The sequence below is a fragment of the Lemur catta genome, chromosome 4 (assembly GCF_020740605.2).
Source record: "Lemur catta isolate mLemCat1 chromosome 4, mLemCat1.pri, whole genome shotgun sequence".
Classification (NCBI taxonomy): domain Eukaryota; kingdom Metazoa; phylum Chordata; class Mammalia; order Primates; family Lemuridae; genus Lemur; species Lemur catta.
The window spans coordinates 71,588,914-71,606,014 of record NC_059131.1 but is presented as its reverse complement, the minus strand read 5'-3'; the positions used below and the strand labels follow the sequence as shown (position 1 = coordinate 71,606,014).

At 54.6% G+C, this 17,101-nt stretch overlaps 1 protein-coding gene across 3 annotated transcripts in view; it reads left to right on the top strand.

Moving 5' to 3' along the window:
• FAM178B (family with sequence similarity 178 member B) overlaps positions 1–17,101 on the top strand; it is an 83,084-nt gene that overhangs the window by 59,535 nt on the left and 6,448 nt on the right. For all 3 annotated transcript variants that reach the window (XM_045548903.1, XM_045548905.1, XM_045548904.1), the window contains 2 exons: positions 329–416; positions 7,758–7,883. In XM_045548903.1, coding sequence (XP_045404859.1) covers positions 329–416; positions 7,758–7,883 — 214 coding nt within the window. The remainder of the gene's footprint in view (positions 1–328; positions 417–7,757; positions 7,884–17,101) is intronic.

Here is a 17,101-nt window from a genome sequence, read left to right as displayed (position 1 = left end):
CCTCTCCTCAGCACCCTAGTCCAGGGCACTGGGGAAGGCTGAGTGGGCACACGGTAGCCCTCTGCAGAGAGGTGTCAAGACTAAAGGGAGAGGACGTGGTGGCTCACACCTGCAATCCCAGCAATTTGGGAGGAGGAGGTGGGAGTATTGCTTGAGCTCAGGAATCTGAGGTTGCAGTGAGCTATGAAACCCAGTGGAGGTGTTCATCCCTGAAGTAGAGATATCTGCTGCATCGTGAGTGAGTCAGTCAGGACTGCTCCCACCTTCAAGCCCACCTCCCTCTCAGATTGTCACACCCTCTCAGGCTTTGTCACTCCTTCTCTCTCAGGCAGCTTCGAAGCCAGCTCAGCCTCGTGGTCATTGCCCGAATGTTGGGCCAGCAAGAGACGCTCCCTCTCTGGCAAGAGAAGACCCACGTGAGTCTTTGCCTTAGCTGGGGCAGGGAGGCCTGTGGGTGGGCAAAACACTCTCCCCACAGCCTGCTCACTCCCGAGGCTTCTCCCAAAGCCTAGGAGCCTCGGGCCTGGAGAGCTAAGCTGGGTTTGAATTTTCTACACGTTCTTTCATTCATTAGTTACTGTTTGCATGCTGACCATGAGCTAGGAGCAGTAAGCTGGGGAGGCTTTAGTACTTTTTAAAAAATTGTAAAGTATACATAACATAAAATTTACCATTTCAACTTTTTTTTAACCATCTTAACTTTTTTGTGGGTTATTTTTGTTGTTGTTTTTAGAGACAGGGTCTTGCTCTGTCACCCAGGCTGGAGTGCAATAGCATCATCATAGCTCACTGCAGCTTCAAATTCCTGGGCTCAAGTGATCCTCCCACCTCAGCCTCCCAGATAGCTGGGACTACAGGCATGTGCCACCATGCCTGGCTAATTGTTAAATTTTTTGTAGTGACAGGATCTCACTATGTTGCCCAGTCTGGTCTCAAACTCTTGGCCTCAAATGATCCTCCTGCCTTGGCCTCCCAAAGTGCTGGGATTACAGGTGTGAGCCACCACCCCTGGCCCTTAACTATTTTTAAGTATAGAGTTCCAACCATTTTTAAGTGTACAATTCAGGGGCCTTAAGTCCATTCATGTTGTTGTGTAGCCATCACCACCATCCGTCTCCAGAACTTTATCTTCTTCCCAAGATGAAACTCCATACCCATCAAACACTAACTCTGCACTCCTCCCTCCCTCCCAGTCCCTGGTTATATTGCTTTTTATAGGTGGAAAAACAATAACGATGAAAACAAATACTATTAAAACTACTCCCTCCAGTGTCCCTTTGGTCCCAGAGTTAGGCATCCTTGGGGCAGCAAGGACGTCTTCCTTCCCTGTTCTTCTTCTCTCCAAAAAGCTCTGACTGCAACCCCTTGGCAGCTCAGAGGCCATCGCTTCAGAGGTTCTGGGGGCAGTGTGGGTCACTGCCAGCCTGCGGATGGATGCTCGGGATGTCCTCACCTCCCGAGAAATCTCCCTGGAATCCCATAGAGTTGCTGGGTCCAGCTGCTCTCCAGCTCAGCAACACTAGAGGGCCAAGGTGCCCCAGACGGAAAGCAGTGTGCATCTCTAGTCGCTGGAGGTATACAGGGCGACCTTGTGTAACCCCTTGCCCAGAATGCTGGGATAATGTTCTGACACATCCCTGGGTGAGGTTGGACAATGACTGCAGTGCGGGAGCTGAGAGAGGTGACCAATTAAGTTGTCAGAGTGGCCTTGGCCTTGCTTTTGCTCCAGTTACCCCCTTTGCCTTGAATGCTTCCCCCTAAGACTTAGCATGGCTGGAGCTTCCTGTCATTCCAACTCCAGCTGAAACGTCACCTCCTCAAGGAGGCCTCCTGCCCACCCAACCTAAAGTGCCCCAGCACTGTCTATCACTCCACCTTAAATCGCACATGGCAATCACCTCCTGGTGTTTTCCTATTTGTTCAGCATCTGTGTTCTCCACCCTTCTCTCCCAGCAGAACATAGCCCTGGAGAACAGGGAACAAATGGTGTCTGCTCCCCACTGCCTTTCAGCACCTAGCAGTGCCTGGCACCAGCAGGAAGGCAGTGCACTCTGTGGAAGGAACAGACACCGGGTGGATTGTTGGGGCACATGGGGGAGAATGCACCCCAGGCCAAGACCTTGGGAGGCGTGGCAAGGCAGTAGCCTGCACTGAGGTCACTTCACAGATGGTCCCTGTGAGGAAGGGAGAGCAAAAGGACCAAACGATGTCATGAGGGACACCCAGCAATTAAAGGCAGGGCAGCAGAGATGCAGTGTGGGGGGCACAAGACAGAGGGACCCTGAGGGCTCTGGAAGGCAGGCATTGGCGTTGGCCAGAGGGGTCACTGAGCCCTGAGGAGCACAGCACAGTGCAGAGTGCGATGGCAGTGGGGCAGTCCTCCAGGAGCAATCTTGGCAGTGACCTGAAAGAGAGACAGTTGCTTGAATATAGGGGCCAATTCAAGCCTTGGGGTTTTGCTTTGATTTCTTTTTGCTTGGCCAGAGCCCCTGCAGGGGGAGTGCGGGGAGCATGGTAGAGCTGTGTTCCTGTTGGAGGCCGAGTGGCCGAGGGCAAGTGTCAGGAGTTCAGGCTGGGTCATGTGGGCCTGGAGGGAACTGCAAGGAGACAAGTGAAAAGGGCATGTGGGTGGCACCACCTCTCCCAGAGAGACCCTGGCCCACGAGGTCTCCTCAGCTCCCAAGGGGCTGGGACCTCCTGGAGCCAGGTCCAGCCCGGCCTTTGCAGTTGCCAGCCCCAGAGGCTTTTGCACACCCCAGTCAGCCCCCCTGCCTTGCACCTACCATGTGCTGCGTGTACGTTAGGCACTAGCTGAGCAGCCCGTGTACCAGGCTCTGCAGCAGGCGCCGACAGACACTGGGGAGACAGCACCCAGACGACCTCAGAAGAGAGGGTGAGCAAGCTGGCCACAGCCACAGTGACTAATGCTGCCCGGGGACAGTGAGGCGGCTTCTAGAGAAGACGACCTGAGCCAGGTCTTGGAGGATGAGTCAGTGCTTGTACTGCAGAAAGGAGAGAGGGAGTGAGAGGTGCATGGAGGCTGGAAGGATAGGAAGGACCAGCAGGGGCCTGCCCATGGCCTTGTTGATGTACTTCCCCATCTCACTGCAAGTCCAGGGCTGCTCACAGCCTCCTCCCAGGTCTCTGGGCTGCCAGGCACTCCCCTTTCCAGTCTGGCCTGTCAGACTGATCCTGAAACACGCCTTCAAAGGGCCACCTCGGCCCCACGGCGCCCACTCAAGCCCACATGCCCCCTTCCCAACTTCTCAACACGCCTGCCCAGTGCTGCCTGCTCTCCTTGTCCTCCTTGCAGGCCGGCCCAGCTTGCCCTCTGCACGCAGTCCTGGTGTGCACTGGTCCTCTTTTCCTTTCCACATGTCACACCCCCCTGCAATAGTGGTGGCTACCACAAACACAGCACTTGCTGTGTCCCAGATTCTGTTCTCAGTCCTTGCCCCTCGGCTGTAAGGACTGTTGCTGTCATCCATACTTTACAGATGGAGAAACTGAGGCAGGGGAACTTCTCAGGGTCACCTAGCAGGGAAGCAGAGAAGCTGGGAGTCAAGTCTTGCCCTTGCCCACTGCAGTGTGCTGTCTCAGCCTCTCCAGCCCCTTGCTTGGCTCTTGGCAACCTGGACCACACCTGCCACGTCACACTGAAGATGCCCTGCTGGCCCCTTGAGCTTAGTCCTAGATCACAGACAGGACAAAGGCTGTCCCTTCCTCTCCCTGATCGATGCACAAGTGCTCGATAAATCTTATCAGTTGATTGACTGTGAAGAGGGGTGCAAGGGTTGAGAATCTACTTGTGTAGGAGCAGAGGACCTGGGTTTAGCTCGGGGCAGAGCAATTCGCAGGGCACCAGGGGCAGGAGGCATCCCTGATGCCCAAATTGCTTGGCTCTGCCTCTCCCACAAGTGGCAGTCTGAGGCCCCGGGATCAGGAGCAGACACTGGAGAACTGAACTTGAGGGACAAGACTTCTGCAGGTGGTCAGGATGCTACAACGCCAAAGGTTACATTTTCCAGGAGAGCCCCAGGGTCAGACAGTGTGTCCTGGTGTTCCTGGGAATCCTAGTGGCCTCAGGTCCCAGTGGGCACTGAAGATACCACAGAGCAGAACTGAGTTCCTCCCCCTGGAAACTTAGTCCAGAGCGAGGCAGACACAGGCATCGAGGAGGAAGTCACTTTTTGGAATACCTGATGGTGATAAGTGCTGTGGAGAAGAATAAAGCTGATGAAAGGGGACTATAAGGATAAACAGAACAGGACATTTAAGCACAGACCTGAAGGAGTCAGGTAGGTTTCTTGGCAAAGAACATTCTAGGCAGAGGGAATAGCAAGTGCAAAGCCCCTGGGACATGCAAAGGCCTCTTAGGTTGGAGGGAAAACAGAGGCCAGTGTGGCTGGAGCAGAGGGCTGAGAGTGAAATAGTAGGAGTTGAGGTCAGACGAGTAAGTGGAGGCTTAGTCAGCCAGAGCCTCAAGGCCGTAGTGAGGGTTTCGACTTTTATGCCGAAGTGGAAAGCCACTGGAAGGTTTTGAGCAGAGGAAAAACAAAACCTGATTTGTAAACATTTTAAAAATTACTCTGGCTGCTGTGTTGAGAATAGACTATTGAGAGTGGAGAGAAAGGAGGCAGTTGCAGTAATCCTGGCGAGAGACAATGGCAGTTTGGCCCGGGGAGACAGCAGCGTAGGTGGTGAGAAGTGGTCAGACTGTAGGTGCGTTTCCCAAGTACAGCCAGTGGGACGTGCATGGGAGAGAGAGGAGACAAGGACTCCAAGGTCTGTGCAACTGGCAGGATGGAGACGCCCTTTACCAAGCTAGGCAAGACACAAGTGGAGCAGGTTTGGGGAGGAAATCAGGAGTTTGTTTCTTATCCCAGGCCACCTCTTGCAACACAGCAAACCTCTTTTGTCAAACCATGTCTTTGTTTGGGGTTTGGAAAACACAGCTTCAAGTGGCTGAAATCAAGGGGGATAAAGGTTTGCATCTCCTAGGAAAAGGTAGCTGCAGTCCTGGCTATTCATTTATTCACTCATTCATTTAACAGATGCTTATTAAACATATGCCATTGCTGGGCACAGTGCTAGGTTATGGAACATTGCAGTGGACAGAACTGCCCTCAGAGGGCGTACATCCAGTGAGGGGAGGGGCACAGCTGATAAATAAGAACGGAGTAAATTGCAAAGGCTGTTAGAAGGTGATAAATGCCATGGAAAGAAGTGTAGGGTAAGGGCATTGGCATGGGCTGCAGGGGGAGATGGGGAGCTCAGGTGGGCCCGGAGCAAAGGCTGGAATGGAAGGAGGAGAGAAGCAAGCCTTGCAGTGTCTGGTCAGAAGGCCCAGTCAGGACACTGGCTCCAGGGAGCAGCAGAAAGGTCACTAGGACCACTTGGGGCCTCGCAGACACTTAAGATCTTGGCTTCCTCCCCTGGGTGAATAGGAGCTGCTGCCAGGACTTGAGCGCAGGAGCTGCATGCTGTGTGGACAGGTGCCTTTCTGGAAATCAGCCTCAGCCACCGCTTGCGGGCCTCTTACAGGGCTGGCCTGTCTTGCTAGGTGATCATTTGCTTCTTGCCCTAGGTGTCTGCCCTAATGGGCTGAGGGTTTGCAGTGCGGGCTCCCAGCAGTGGGGTGGGGGTGGGGAGGGTGCCGGCCTGGCCTCAGCCTCACTGGGACCCACGAGGCCCAAGCAAGCCCTTATCCTGGAGAGGGGTTTGTCTGTGGTAGTGACGCTGGCTGGAGCGTCCTGGGCTGGAAACAAAAGAAAATAAGCAATCAGAAGGCACCATGGCAGAGGCAGATCGCAGGGGCAGCCGCTTGCTGCGCTAAGTACAGCCGAGCTGTGTTCGTGGAGAGGAAAAACAAGAGCAAGTGAGCAGCAAGCAGCTGTCGGCTGTCCTGTGCTCCCCTCCCCAGCCCAGCCCTGCCCAGGCCTCCTGTAGCAGGGAGGGTCCCAGCGAGGCGAGGCTGGCTGCCCCAGGGCCACTCTAGGGGCGTGGGCTGCAGGGCCTGGCCCCTGTGCTTGCACAGCTGTGAACCCTGAGCAGGCAGGGCTTTTTGGAAACAATCTTGATTGTGAAGCCTGAGCAAGGCGGCACAGCTATGGTTTTGCTGGAGCCCCAAATGATGCCTCTCTTCACCCAGAACCTTCCTCCTCTTTCTCCTCTCCCCTTCCAAAGGGATCAGACATTAGGCCAAGAAGCCCTGGCTTCCTTCCAGAAGCCAAGGCCCCAGACCTGACTCCATCCCCAGCCCAGCTGCTCTTATGAGCTAAGCCCATGGCCGGCTGAGGTGCTGAGCAGGTGTTCGTGGGTGAATCACAGGAGGAAGCCAGGCGTGCCAGCCCGGCTGGGCTCAAGCAGGGAGCTGGGCCAGGGGACGTGGGCCTCTAGCCCATGGCCACCCTGCACCTGAGCGATCTTAAAAGATGGTGCCTCTGCGAGCTACCTGGCTCTGCTCCGGTATTCTTCCCCACCCTGTGCAGCTGGGCAGCCCTTGTTGGGGCCCCGCTGAAGCTGCTCAAATTGGGCACATGGGCTGGGCCTGAGGGAGTGGCTAGCTGTAGACACCTGGACTTATGCAGCTCACGTTCCCTCCCAAGCCTATTTGTTCAGTGGGGTTGGGCAGTTTCTTCAAAAACAAACAGGGGATGGGGCAGCTAGTGGATGAAGGGACATGTCTGCCACATGCAGTGTGCGGGCCTTGTGGGGAATCTGCATCCGCACAGACCAACTGGAAGAGGACATTTTTGAGACAAAGCAAACTGAACACAGGTGTTGGATGGTGATAAGAGATTCTTAGTAATTTTGTTGGGCACGAAATGGTATTGTGATTATATAGAGGGAAAAAAATCCTTATCCTTTTCTGTTAGAAGTTCTTTATGGGTAAAATGATATGATGTTTGTATTTGCTTTAAAATTCTCTGGAAGGAAAAGGGGCAGGCAAGGGGTGGAGAGGAGATGAGTGACGAAACAGGCAAGGCCAGATGATGATGGTGCGGTCATTGCTCGTAGTGATGGCCAGGTGGGGACTTAGCACACGGTTTGTCCTCTTCACATATGTTGAATCTCCACAGTGAAGAGATCGTGAAAAGAGAGGCACACAGGGGAGGGCGGGCTGCAGAGGTGTAGTGGCAGCTCAGATGGGCAGGGTCCTCTGCGTGTGAGACCCTCCTCTTCTGGGAAGAGGGCATGTGGTCCATTTTATAGGTTAAGAACTCAGGCTCCGGGAGACCACACAGCTCATTTTGTATTTCATTTTATTTTATTATATATTTTTTTTTGAGATAAGAGTCTTGCTCTGTCACCCGGGGCTAGAGTGCCCTGGCATAAACCTAGCTCACAGCAACCTCAAACTCCTGGGCTCAAGCGATCCTCCTGCCTCAGCCTCCCGAGTAGCTGGGACTACAGGCATGCGCCACCATGCCCGGCTAATTTCTTCTATTTTTAGTTGTTTGGCTAATTTCTTTCTATTTTTTTTAGTAGAAATGGGGTCTCACTCTTGCTCAGGCTGGTCTCGAACTCTTGAGCTCAAGCAATCCTCCTGCCTCGGCCTCCCAGAGTGCTAGGATTACAGGCGTGAGCCACCGCGCCCGGCCCACACAGCTCATAAGTGAGGTGGATCCAGGTCTTAGAGGCAGGTGTTCTGACCCGCTGCCGCCAGCTGAGGTGTCTGGGCCCAGAGTCCCTGGAGCACCCTGAGCTCTCAGCTGCCACTCTCCGTGAGTGACAGCCTTCCTTCTTCTCCTCAGCTATCCTTGCTTGGCCGGCTCCTGAGCCTCATGAGGCCATCATCCCTTGGGCAGTACCTGGGCTCTGAGTCCCTGCCACCCTGCCAGGAACAACAGCCAAAGGCCAGTGCCGAGCTAGACTACAAGGTGAGCACCCAACACTGCCTGCCTCCCCCAGGGCGTTGCCACCACAGGCAGCGGGGGAAGGCAGGACTGTCCACGCTGCACAGCCTGCGGGTCCTTGTGGCTGCCGGAACAGAGACCTACAGGCTGCCTCCCCGTGTTGAGAGGAGGTGCTTTTCGTCTCCCACGGTCTGTAATTGGTGCCCTCGTGCACGTACTGCTCACACAGGTGCAGGGGATGCTGTGTGCATAGGCGTGCGGGCAGGACGGCTGCCTGGCCCTGCTCGTGCACCCACTGCAACCTTCATAGCCTGGCATGGCTTTGTGAGCTGCGGGGTTCTCTGGGGCTCTCTGTTATTCTTACACCACAGTTCTGTTTCGGGAGGGTGCAGAACTGAAATACTGGTGTGGGGGAGGAGGAGGGGAGCATTCAGAGGAGAAGTGCAGGGGATGTCTGGACGTGAGGGGCGTCCTTTATCCTGGGAGACAGAGCTGGGCCCAGCCTCTCTTTTCTTTTTCACTATGGTTGTCATTGAGGCTGAGTCCTTGGCCTGTCCCCAGTTCTTTCTAATTGACTTTCCAGACATTGCCCTTCTTTCCTGAAAGCCAAGCTTTGGCAGGAGTCAGGGGCCAGGAGGTGCCCCACGGCCTGGAAGTTGTGGGATTTGGAACAGTGAGGCCTGTGGGGTCCCTGGAGTGAATGTCAGAGCATGGGTGGTGGTGGGTATGGGGGCTTCAGGGTAGCATCCCAGGCCCAGCTCCCTTGCGCGCAGGGGGTAGCTGTCAGTGAGCTCTCCTATCCCTGGGGACTGACTGGGGGATGAAGAATGGAGATAGAGATCATCCTAATTTGGGAGGGTGGTAATTGCAAAACTTCATTCAGAGGTTGAATGTTGATAATCCAGGAGTCCAACCTTTGGGCACCCCTCTGCAAATCAGATAAATGAATTAATTACTTAATGAACACAAATGAACCATTAAGAAAATATGCTAATCCCCAGATGCCTTCTCCTTTTCTGGAACGTGTAGGGAAGGTTATCTTTCAGTTGTGCCTAATATTAGTGCACTTATGAGTGCTGTCTCCCTGGAGAGTGTGAGCTGTCTGCAGCCTCTTCTCCTCTGCCAAGTATTTCCCAGGAAACTGGAGCTGGTGGGGGAGGGGGCTCTGGAGTGGAGGTGGGGCAGCCCCTCAGGGTGTCTGAGCAGGTCTGGGGTGGGGAAGGAGGGGGTGGTGAGAGAGAAAAGAAGAGGCTTGTGTCTGGTCTGGTCATGAAGAGGGAGGCTTCCTGGCGCCTTGGGGGACAGTCCTCTACCTTGCCTAGCATAGGTGTGGCCCATCCATGTTTCAGAGCCTTCTGGCCGCAGAAAATGTACGTTCTACAGTGTAGAGGAGGGGGAGTGAGTGGGCTGAGGGTATCCTTTATTTTGAGGACTGTCCCCATACATGTAAAGGAGGCTTGAAAAGCATCCCCCAGGGAAGCTGCCATATTGGAAATGACCGTTTGGCCTGAAAACATGGAGGGGCCAGCATGTCCCAGCAGAGTACACCAAAAGTGTTGGGTGTGCCAGTTCAGAGCAATGGACGGGGCAAGTGAGGCCAAGGCAGCTCTCAGAACACCTTTCCTGCAGCCTGAGGCTACGTTGGAGCCTACTGGGCTTCCCTTGACCTCTGCCTCCCTCCAGTGAGGTGGCCAAGGGCAGAGGAGGCTGCACAGGTGGAGAAAAGTGTGAAATGGCCTCCTTGCGTCCCCTGGGGTGGTTGCTGTTCTGACTGGGAGGGGCCAGGTGGGGCAGGTGACTGGGCTTCTCACCCACCTCAACCCAACCGACTGACTCCTCATTAGGCCTGAGCATGTTTCATCTTCAAAGAGGATGGCTGGGCTACTCACCAGTCAGAAAGAGCAGCAGCGTCACCCACCCTGTTTTACAGGGAGTGGTGGTCTGGACCCTGGCTGAGCCTTTCATCCCCAGAGCTCAAAGCCTTCGCCTTTTTCCCCCTCCAGTGCAATGGGGAAACTGAGGCCAAAGTAAGGTTGGCCTGCGGTGACCCAGCCTGAAGGAAATGGCTACTTTCCCAGCCCTCAGGGCTACCGTGCAGAGCTTTTTGATGCCTGCCCAGCCCCCAGGCCCAGCTCACTCCTGTCTGGGAGATTTCCTGCCCTACACTGTAGGGTCACAGCTCTCCTCCAGCCCTGCAGATAAACACTTCTGCCAGGCTCCTCTGTCCTCACCCCCCTCCTCCTGTCTCTGCCTCAGGCCTTGGCCCAGGCTCCTCCCTCCCTCTAAGAGGCTGGAAGAGCTGCTCCCTGGTGCCCAGGGCAGAATTTTCCCTCCTCTTTGATCCCATGGCTTCACAATCTTCCCTTTACTTGCCTGGCTGTCCAGCTAGACTGTGGGCACATTTGGTATCTCTCAGCACTGTAGCATATATTTGGCACTAGATGAATAAATGCATGCATCCCATTTTAATTCCTCTCTCCCTCTGAACTCCCTTTTTCCACACTGTTCTGGCCATCCACTCTCCTGTCCCCATTCTGGAAACCTCCCTTTCCCTGCATACCATCTGACCAGCCTCTGAGTGGCAGCCCTCTGGGCTTCTCCTGTTGGAGGCCCTGGACTTCATAAGTGTTACCTGTGTGTGAGGGAATCAATCCCAGCACATTGTTTGTAATTATAAGCTAGTGAGGTTCCTCCTGAGAAAGCTAAGCACCGAAAACTTTCAGGAAAGAAGCAACAAGCTCCTGTTACGCACTGCAGGTTGTGGGTAGGGGGGGGAGTTAGAGAGGAGGCTTTTTGTCCCAACTTGGTCAAAGTCCTGGCTTAGCAAATCATGGCAGAGTTCACATGGAATATAAAAGCTTCTTGTGATATCCTGCTTAACAAGCTAATTATTAATAGAGTACTTTTAGCATTTTAAAGAGCTTTTGGATAAAGAAAATGGTTGCCGAGTGCCTTGGTAACTGTGGACCACACTGTGCGTGCCTGGTTTGAGCTGGGCTCTCCCAGAGAAAGATAAACATCTGGGTCTGAGTGATGCTTGGGGGTCTGGTACAGCCCAGTGAGGGGCAGGTGCCCTGTTTGGCAGGGCGAGGTGGGAGAGGGTGTTTTCATACAGGAGAGTCTAATGCTCAGAGTTGGCCTCCCTTCTGCAAAAGCCATTGCCTTGACTGCTTTCCCAGGCCTCCCTTTGCGAGACTGTCCTTCTGGCCCCAGGCAGACAAATGTTACATAACTTAATTCAGTTTGCCACTATCTCCTCAAAGCTACCCGCGTGGCCCTCCAACCCAGAACCAGGGGCTTCCTGGGGCATTTTGTTTTCTTTCAGCTGACTTGCATAAACCATACCCGGCCAGATATTGTCTAGTTGTGTTCTGTCCAGTCTCGGTCATGCCCATTCGCTTCTATTGAGATTATTGATATCTGGGTCTTTCCAAACCTGCCGTTGCACATGGTGCTCGTACTTACCACATTTTCCTGTTGTTTCTTGCTTTCCCCAGGCCTTTTCTTGTACCAGTGCTCTACTGATGGGAGTTTTTTAATTCCGTTTTTCTTCTTAGGGATTTGTAAGGTACATAGAACCAGTATCTTTAAGGTGGATGGAATTTTTTCCGTAGTTGGTTAAATGTGGGAACTGCGAGGAAATTAACTGTCTCCCATTGTCTGGAGAGAGAACTAAGGACCACAAAGGAGGAAGTCCCAGAGCTGAGGCAGAATTGAGGTACCAGGGGCCTGGTTCCTAGCTCCCCACGTGCTTCCTGGCTGTGTCCTCCTCCCAGCCTGGTGATGTCCTTACGTGACGACAACCTGGGGCTCTGTGAGCGTTCTGCTTCTGTGACTTCCCTGGAGGGAGCACCACCCAGACCAAGCTGGAGCTGACTGCAGGTGGCTCCAGCCAGCTTCCTCAAGGGGCTCTATGCTCCTGGGCCTGGGGATGGCTTGTTTATTGGAGAAGTGCGTTTGCAAAGAGTTGATTTTGTTGGGGAAGCGTATGTGCTCCTGAGCTTGGGTGATACTCTGGGGTGAACTCAGCCCAACTGCACCAACTCCCCTGAGGTCACTTTGAGTGTCTCTGCCCATCTTCTGCGGAGGGCATGGCCTGCCATGTGTTTGTGTGCAAGTGCATTGTGTGTATCTCCCGTATATCCTGTGGTGTGCCGAGTGTGTCGATAGAGTTGGCAAACAAGTTTTACTGCTTTTTCTCTGGCTGCAGGATTGTAGCTGTCTGTCCCTGTGCCCGGTAACCCTGCCAAGAGCTGCCTTAATGGAGATTGTGGTAGGGAGAGGCCTGGCTCTCGCTACAGGGGCAGGGTAGGGAGGATGCCACTGCCCTCTGGCAGCTCTACGCTTGCCTCTGCCCTCTCACTGGCACGCTTAGCCCTAGCAAGGGACATGTGTTCCCTCCGGCACAGGCCACTTGCCCTGTGTCACCCTGAAAGACAGGTGGAGCCTCTGCTCCCCACCACTGTGGTGCTCTCTGCCTTCTCACCTGGAAGTGCATGTGCTTTCCTTCCTGCCTCACAGTCAGGCCAAGGTCAGAAGGGTTAGGAGGAAACTGGTTTTGAGGAACAGAAAATGGATATTCAGGACTCTTGAGTTCCTACCCTGGCTAGTCTGTGGTTGCTTCTGTCTTACTTCCTCCAGTGAGGAGCATCAGACATCTTTTAAAATAAACCTCAAAGAAGTGGCCTCTGGGAAGCTGACCCTGTGGGGAGAGGGGAGACGTCTGCAGGTCTGGAGATGGGTTGGTACTTCTGAGCATCCCACGGCCAGGCAGGGCCCTGGCCAGCTTTGTTTGGGTCCCAGGAATTCTGGCTTCTTTGCAAGTCTCCAAGCAGGCTTCAAGTGACAGAGTTAAACTGGGGAGGGCAGACTTGGATTCTTTAGACAGCCTCTGGGGCTGCTCTCTGCCCTGCCCCACCCAGGCCCAGTCCTCCTGGGGACACTTTGGGGTCCCTTTCCCTAGGCAGATGGTTCATCAGCTTCTGACCTAACATTCTGCCTGTGTGTCTTCATCCGTTAAGTCCTCCTGGACAACTCTGTGGATTGTCTTCCTCCCATTCTAACTTAGGAAAGATAGATGCTAGTACCTGTCACATTATACTCAAACCTTGCCACCCAGAGCCTCCGCCAGCTGGCCCTATTCATCCACGTGGCTTTACCCCTGTATGTCAAGGCATGACATTTGAATCCAAGCATGACTGTCTCTCCCAGAAACCCTCCGCGTTTGTGCCCATGTCTTTGCTCCTGTTTTCCTCTTCCTGCAGTGTCCACCCTGTGTCTCCTGTTCTTGGATTCCTGCAGGCATTACTCAATCTGTGGCTGGTCCACACGTTGCTTCATGGACCTAAACAGAGTTGCCTATGAGGGCCAGTCTGGAGTCTTATCCCAGCTGCACTCGTCACTGTCCCTACTGAAATGCCTGGCCCTGAGCAGGTGCAGCCTATGTGAGGGACCCTTCCCCACTTCCCCTGCACCCAGCCCCACCCAGCTGCCTTCCGGCCCTGAGCCAGCCCAGAGAACAGGTGCAGAAGCAAGACTCTCCAGGCAGCTCAGGCGCAGCTCCCAGCTCAGGAAGATCTGGAATGAGTGGGGAAGGTCCCACACACCACCCTCAGTCTGTAGGAGCAATCGCCAGGCAGACCACAGCCTTCTGGACTGCTTTCTACTCATCACGTTTTCCACACCTTCTTCCCTGTCTTTGCCAGGCCTCTCTAGTGATGGAAACACAAACACAAATCCTGAAAAGCCCTGGGACAGCTAGGGCTTAGCTGGATCCGGTGGCTAAACTGTGTTGTGAAACTTCAGTGTTGCTCTCTCCACCCCTCACCTCTCCCGCCTGGTACATTCCCAGGTCGTGAGAAACTCCAGGCTTGCCTCCTGCCCTCAGCAACCCTAGCCAGGTGGGTGGGGGTTCGGAAGAGCTTCTGTCCTAGTGACCTGTGTCCCAGAGTTGAGCCTTGTTGACTTGGCTTGGGTCATGTGCCCATCTCTAAGTCAGTCACATAGCCAGGCTGGCGTATAGTGACTTGGCCAGCCTGGGATGCATGTCTGCCCCTCAAGTCAGGGCTGACATCACCACCATGGAACAACTTGGCCTGAGTGTAGGACATAGGAGGCTGGGACACTCTTACAAAGAAGGAGAAGGATCCTGGGTGCTCATAAACATTGGATCTCCACAGCATCCCCCTGCTGCTCAGTCACAGGCAGTGGGCTTGTGCTCTGGTATCCCTGGGAAGTGTGGGAGGGCAGTGATTGCCAGGCTCTGGCCGTGCCAACACCCTAGGAGACAATTCAGTGAAGGAGAAAGATAAGGTAAGGGAGAAGCCATGGCTTTCAAGGAAATGGCTTTTCAGGAAGCCATTGCTCCATGAGGATGGCCATGCAAGCTCACCGGCTGGTGTCAGTGGCTCCCTCCTGCACCCCCGAGCACTCACACCCATGCACTGACGTGCACGTGCACGTGTGTACAGGCGTAGACTCTCACACATACGCACTGAGAATTGTGTCCCTCCCTGGGCAGCCAGCAGAGCTGGGTTTTCCGGTCTAGATCCCCCTGGGGTCAGGGTCTGTGGTCCCGGCTGGAGGAGCAGGAAGAGCCTGCCAATCCCTGCGTGTCATCTCCCCAGCCCCCACCACCAGCAGGAAGCCAGAGAGGAAGGGTGGGCTGGGTGGGAGCACTCTGGCAAGGATCTGCCCCAGCACCGTGGTTCCTTCCACTGGCCACAGAGGAACAGGTCAGACATTCTGAGATAACCTCCCTACGGCAGATCCACAGGAATACAAAGCCCTCAGCCTTCCTGCTGTTGTCCCAGCCCCCCTCTCTTTTCCACCCCAACCCCACTGTGCCACGGCCTCCTTGTTCCCTGCCTGTCCTCAGTACCAAGAGCGGGAGCCAGTGCTGCTTAGAGTCCAATTGCAAGTTCGGGATAGAGCTTAAAAGAGTCCCACTGTGAGGGGGTCTCAGGTCTCTGAACTCACTCTCTGGGAAGCTAGAGGCACAGGTGAGGCTCCCGTCCTGAGGAAGTGGAGGGTGTGGACACATGCTGGGCTTCTCAGTCCTCCACAGCCTGGGAAGAGACAGCCCACCTCTCCACCCAGCGGGCCCCGAGAGCAACTTTCCATGCAGTGGCCGTTCCCAGCAGCTGAGCCGGAAGTCCTGTTCCTGTCCAGATGCTACCAGCCTGTCTCCCATCACCCTAAATTGGCCTCATCCCTGCTCCATGTTTAGGGCTCCACCCACCCCCACACCCAACAAGCACTTTCATTTACAGAACTGGGTGTCCTGCCTGTCAAAGCCCGTGGTGAGGCTGGCAGGCTCCACCTATGACGTCTGCTCTCTGGCCTCTCGGCCTTCTGTCTTCAGGGACCCCGGGTTAGGGAGAGGTGTTGTGTCATCCGCCCCAGTTCCTAGCGGTTGCTCATGTGTCCTTGTCATTTCCTTCTCACTAGAGCTTATGACTGGTGATCTTTTCTGGTCAGAGTCACTTCCCAAGTCAGCTTTCCTTTGGCAACAGAACTTTGGGTGCAGCCCTTTGCGTGCTTCTTTAGTGCCTGCCAAAGCCAAGGTCAGGGGGTGTAACTTTGGAAGGAGAGCTGCCTGGGCGAGGGGAGTAGGTCATGCAGGTTGCTCATGGGGGCAGGGAAGAAATGACAGCCTAGCAATGATGGCTGGTGCCACACTCCCAGACAGGTTCAGATGGGGTGTACCTACAAAAATGCATCCCCTCTCTTCTGGTGTTCTGGTGGACAAGCTCTGGCTCTCTCCCCAGACTGAGGCTCTTGGCTTGAGGCCTGCAAGTAGCCCTACCTCAGGATTGCTCATGACTAATTATTGTTGTATGCCCAACCTGTGGTGGAGTACCTAGACCATGCCCTAGGGGCTCAGGCTGCAAAGGGCATTCTACTGCCTGGGGAGAGTGGCCTTGGCCTTGCCCTGTCCTGCCTCTAGGAGGCCTGTGGACCCTGGCTTCAGGGTACAGAAGGGCCTTGCTCTTGGGTGTCCACAGTGTCAATCCCCTTTAGGGACCCCCCACACACACACACACACTCAGGGAGCTTGTCCTGCTGAAGGGTGAGAGCCAAGACATGTGCTTCTGGACCAGACCCACCCCGACTGGACAGGGGCCACGTGCATAAGGGACCTCTTCCAGCCTCAGCCTCCACATCTGAGGATGTGGGGATCACCAGGCCCTTTCTACATGCCCCTCTGGGTCAGGAAGCTGTGAAGTGAGGCTATATAGGTTTAAATTTATTAAAGAAGGAAAAAGAAGGATCAGATCATGCCCAGATCTAGCCTTGGGTCTGCAATGGCCCAAGATAGACCAGCACAGCTCCAGTCTTTCCCATGCTAGATTGTTTCTAGAGTTGATCTTCAGTACATGTGCTTGCATCTAAGTCCCTGAGAGGACCCACTTATGGCAATGATGGCATCTAGGGCAGAATTCTTCTCCTGGGGTCAGTCGTCTGGCTCGGCTGGACCTCCAGGCCCTTGAGACTGGGCTGAGAGCGGCCCAGGCAGATTGGAGCTGAATGCATGTTCCCCAGGGTGGCACCCAAAGCCTGTGAGCATGGAGAGGCAAAAACAAAAGAAGCTGCTCTGGGATCTTGAGGTGCCAGGCAGGTAGCCTGGCAGCAGCAGGCATTCAGGGCCAGCTTCCTAAGTGAGAGGCAAGGACACCTGTTAGGGGAGCCCCTGGGCTCCAGCAGCCTGGCTGGTTGAGCCATGTCCTTTAGATTTGTCTTGGTCCTTCCCAGCAGGTGTTCCTGGGTCAGGCTTGGTTCTTCCCCACCACAACAGCTGCTCCAAAGCCTGGCTGGACCTGCTCCCACAGGGTCCTCCTGCCAATGGCAAGATCTGCCATCCCCACCCTGTCTGGCAGCCTCCAGGAAAAGGGCTTGGTTTGAAGACTTGCCCAGGGTAAGGCTGGATTCTTGGTCATGACCCGAGGTGGGAGAAACCATGATGTTCTGGCCAGAGCAAGTAGCTTCCTGGGAGAGACTCTCCCTCCCCCTTTCCTGCCTTCTTCAGCATAAATTACCCAGGCCACAGCCTGCACCCTTGGCATTAGCTAGAGGGGAATTTTCTAAAGGATGAAGTTCCTGGGAAATGTCCACCCTTTTTTCCTTTTGTCTTATGACAAAAGTGCTGCTAATGGATCCCGCTTGACCTGGGAGACTTGGCTGGGGGTTCCTGGGGTCAGAACCAGCTAAACCAGAACACAGAGACGTTGACCTTCCCCTCC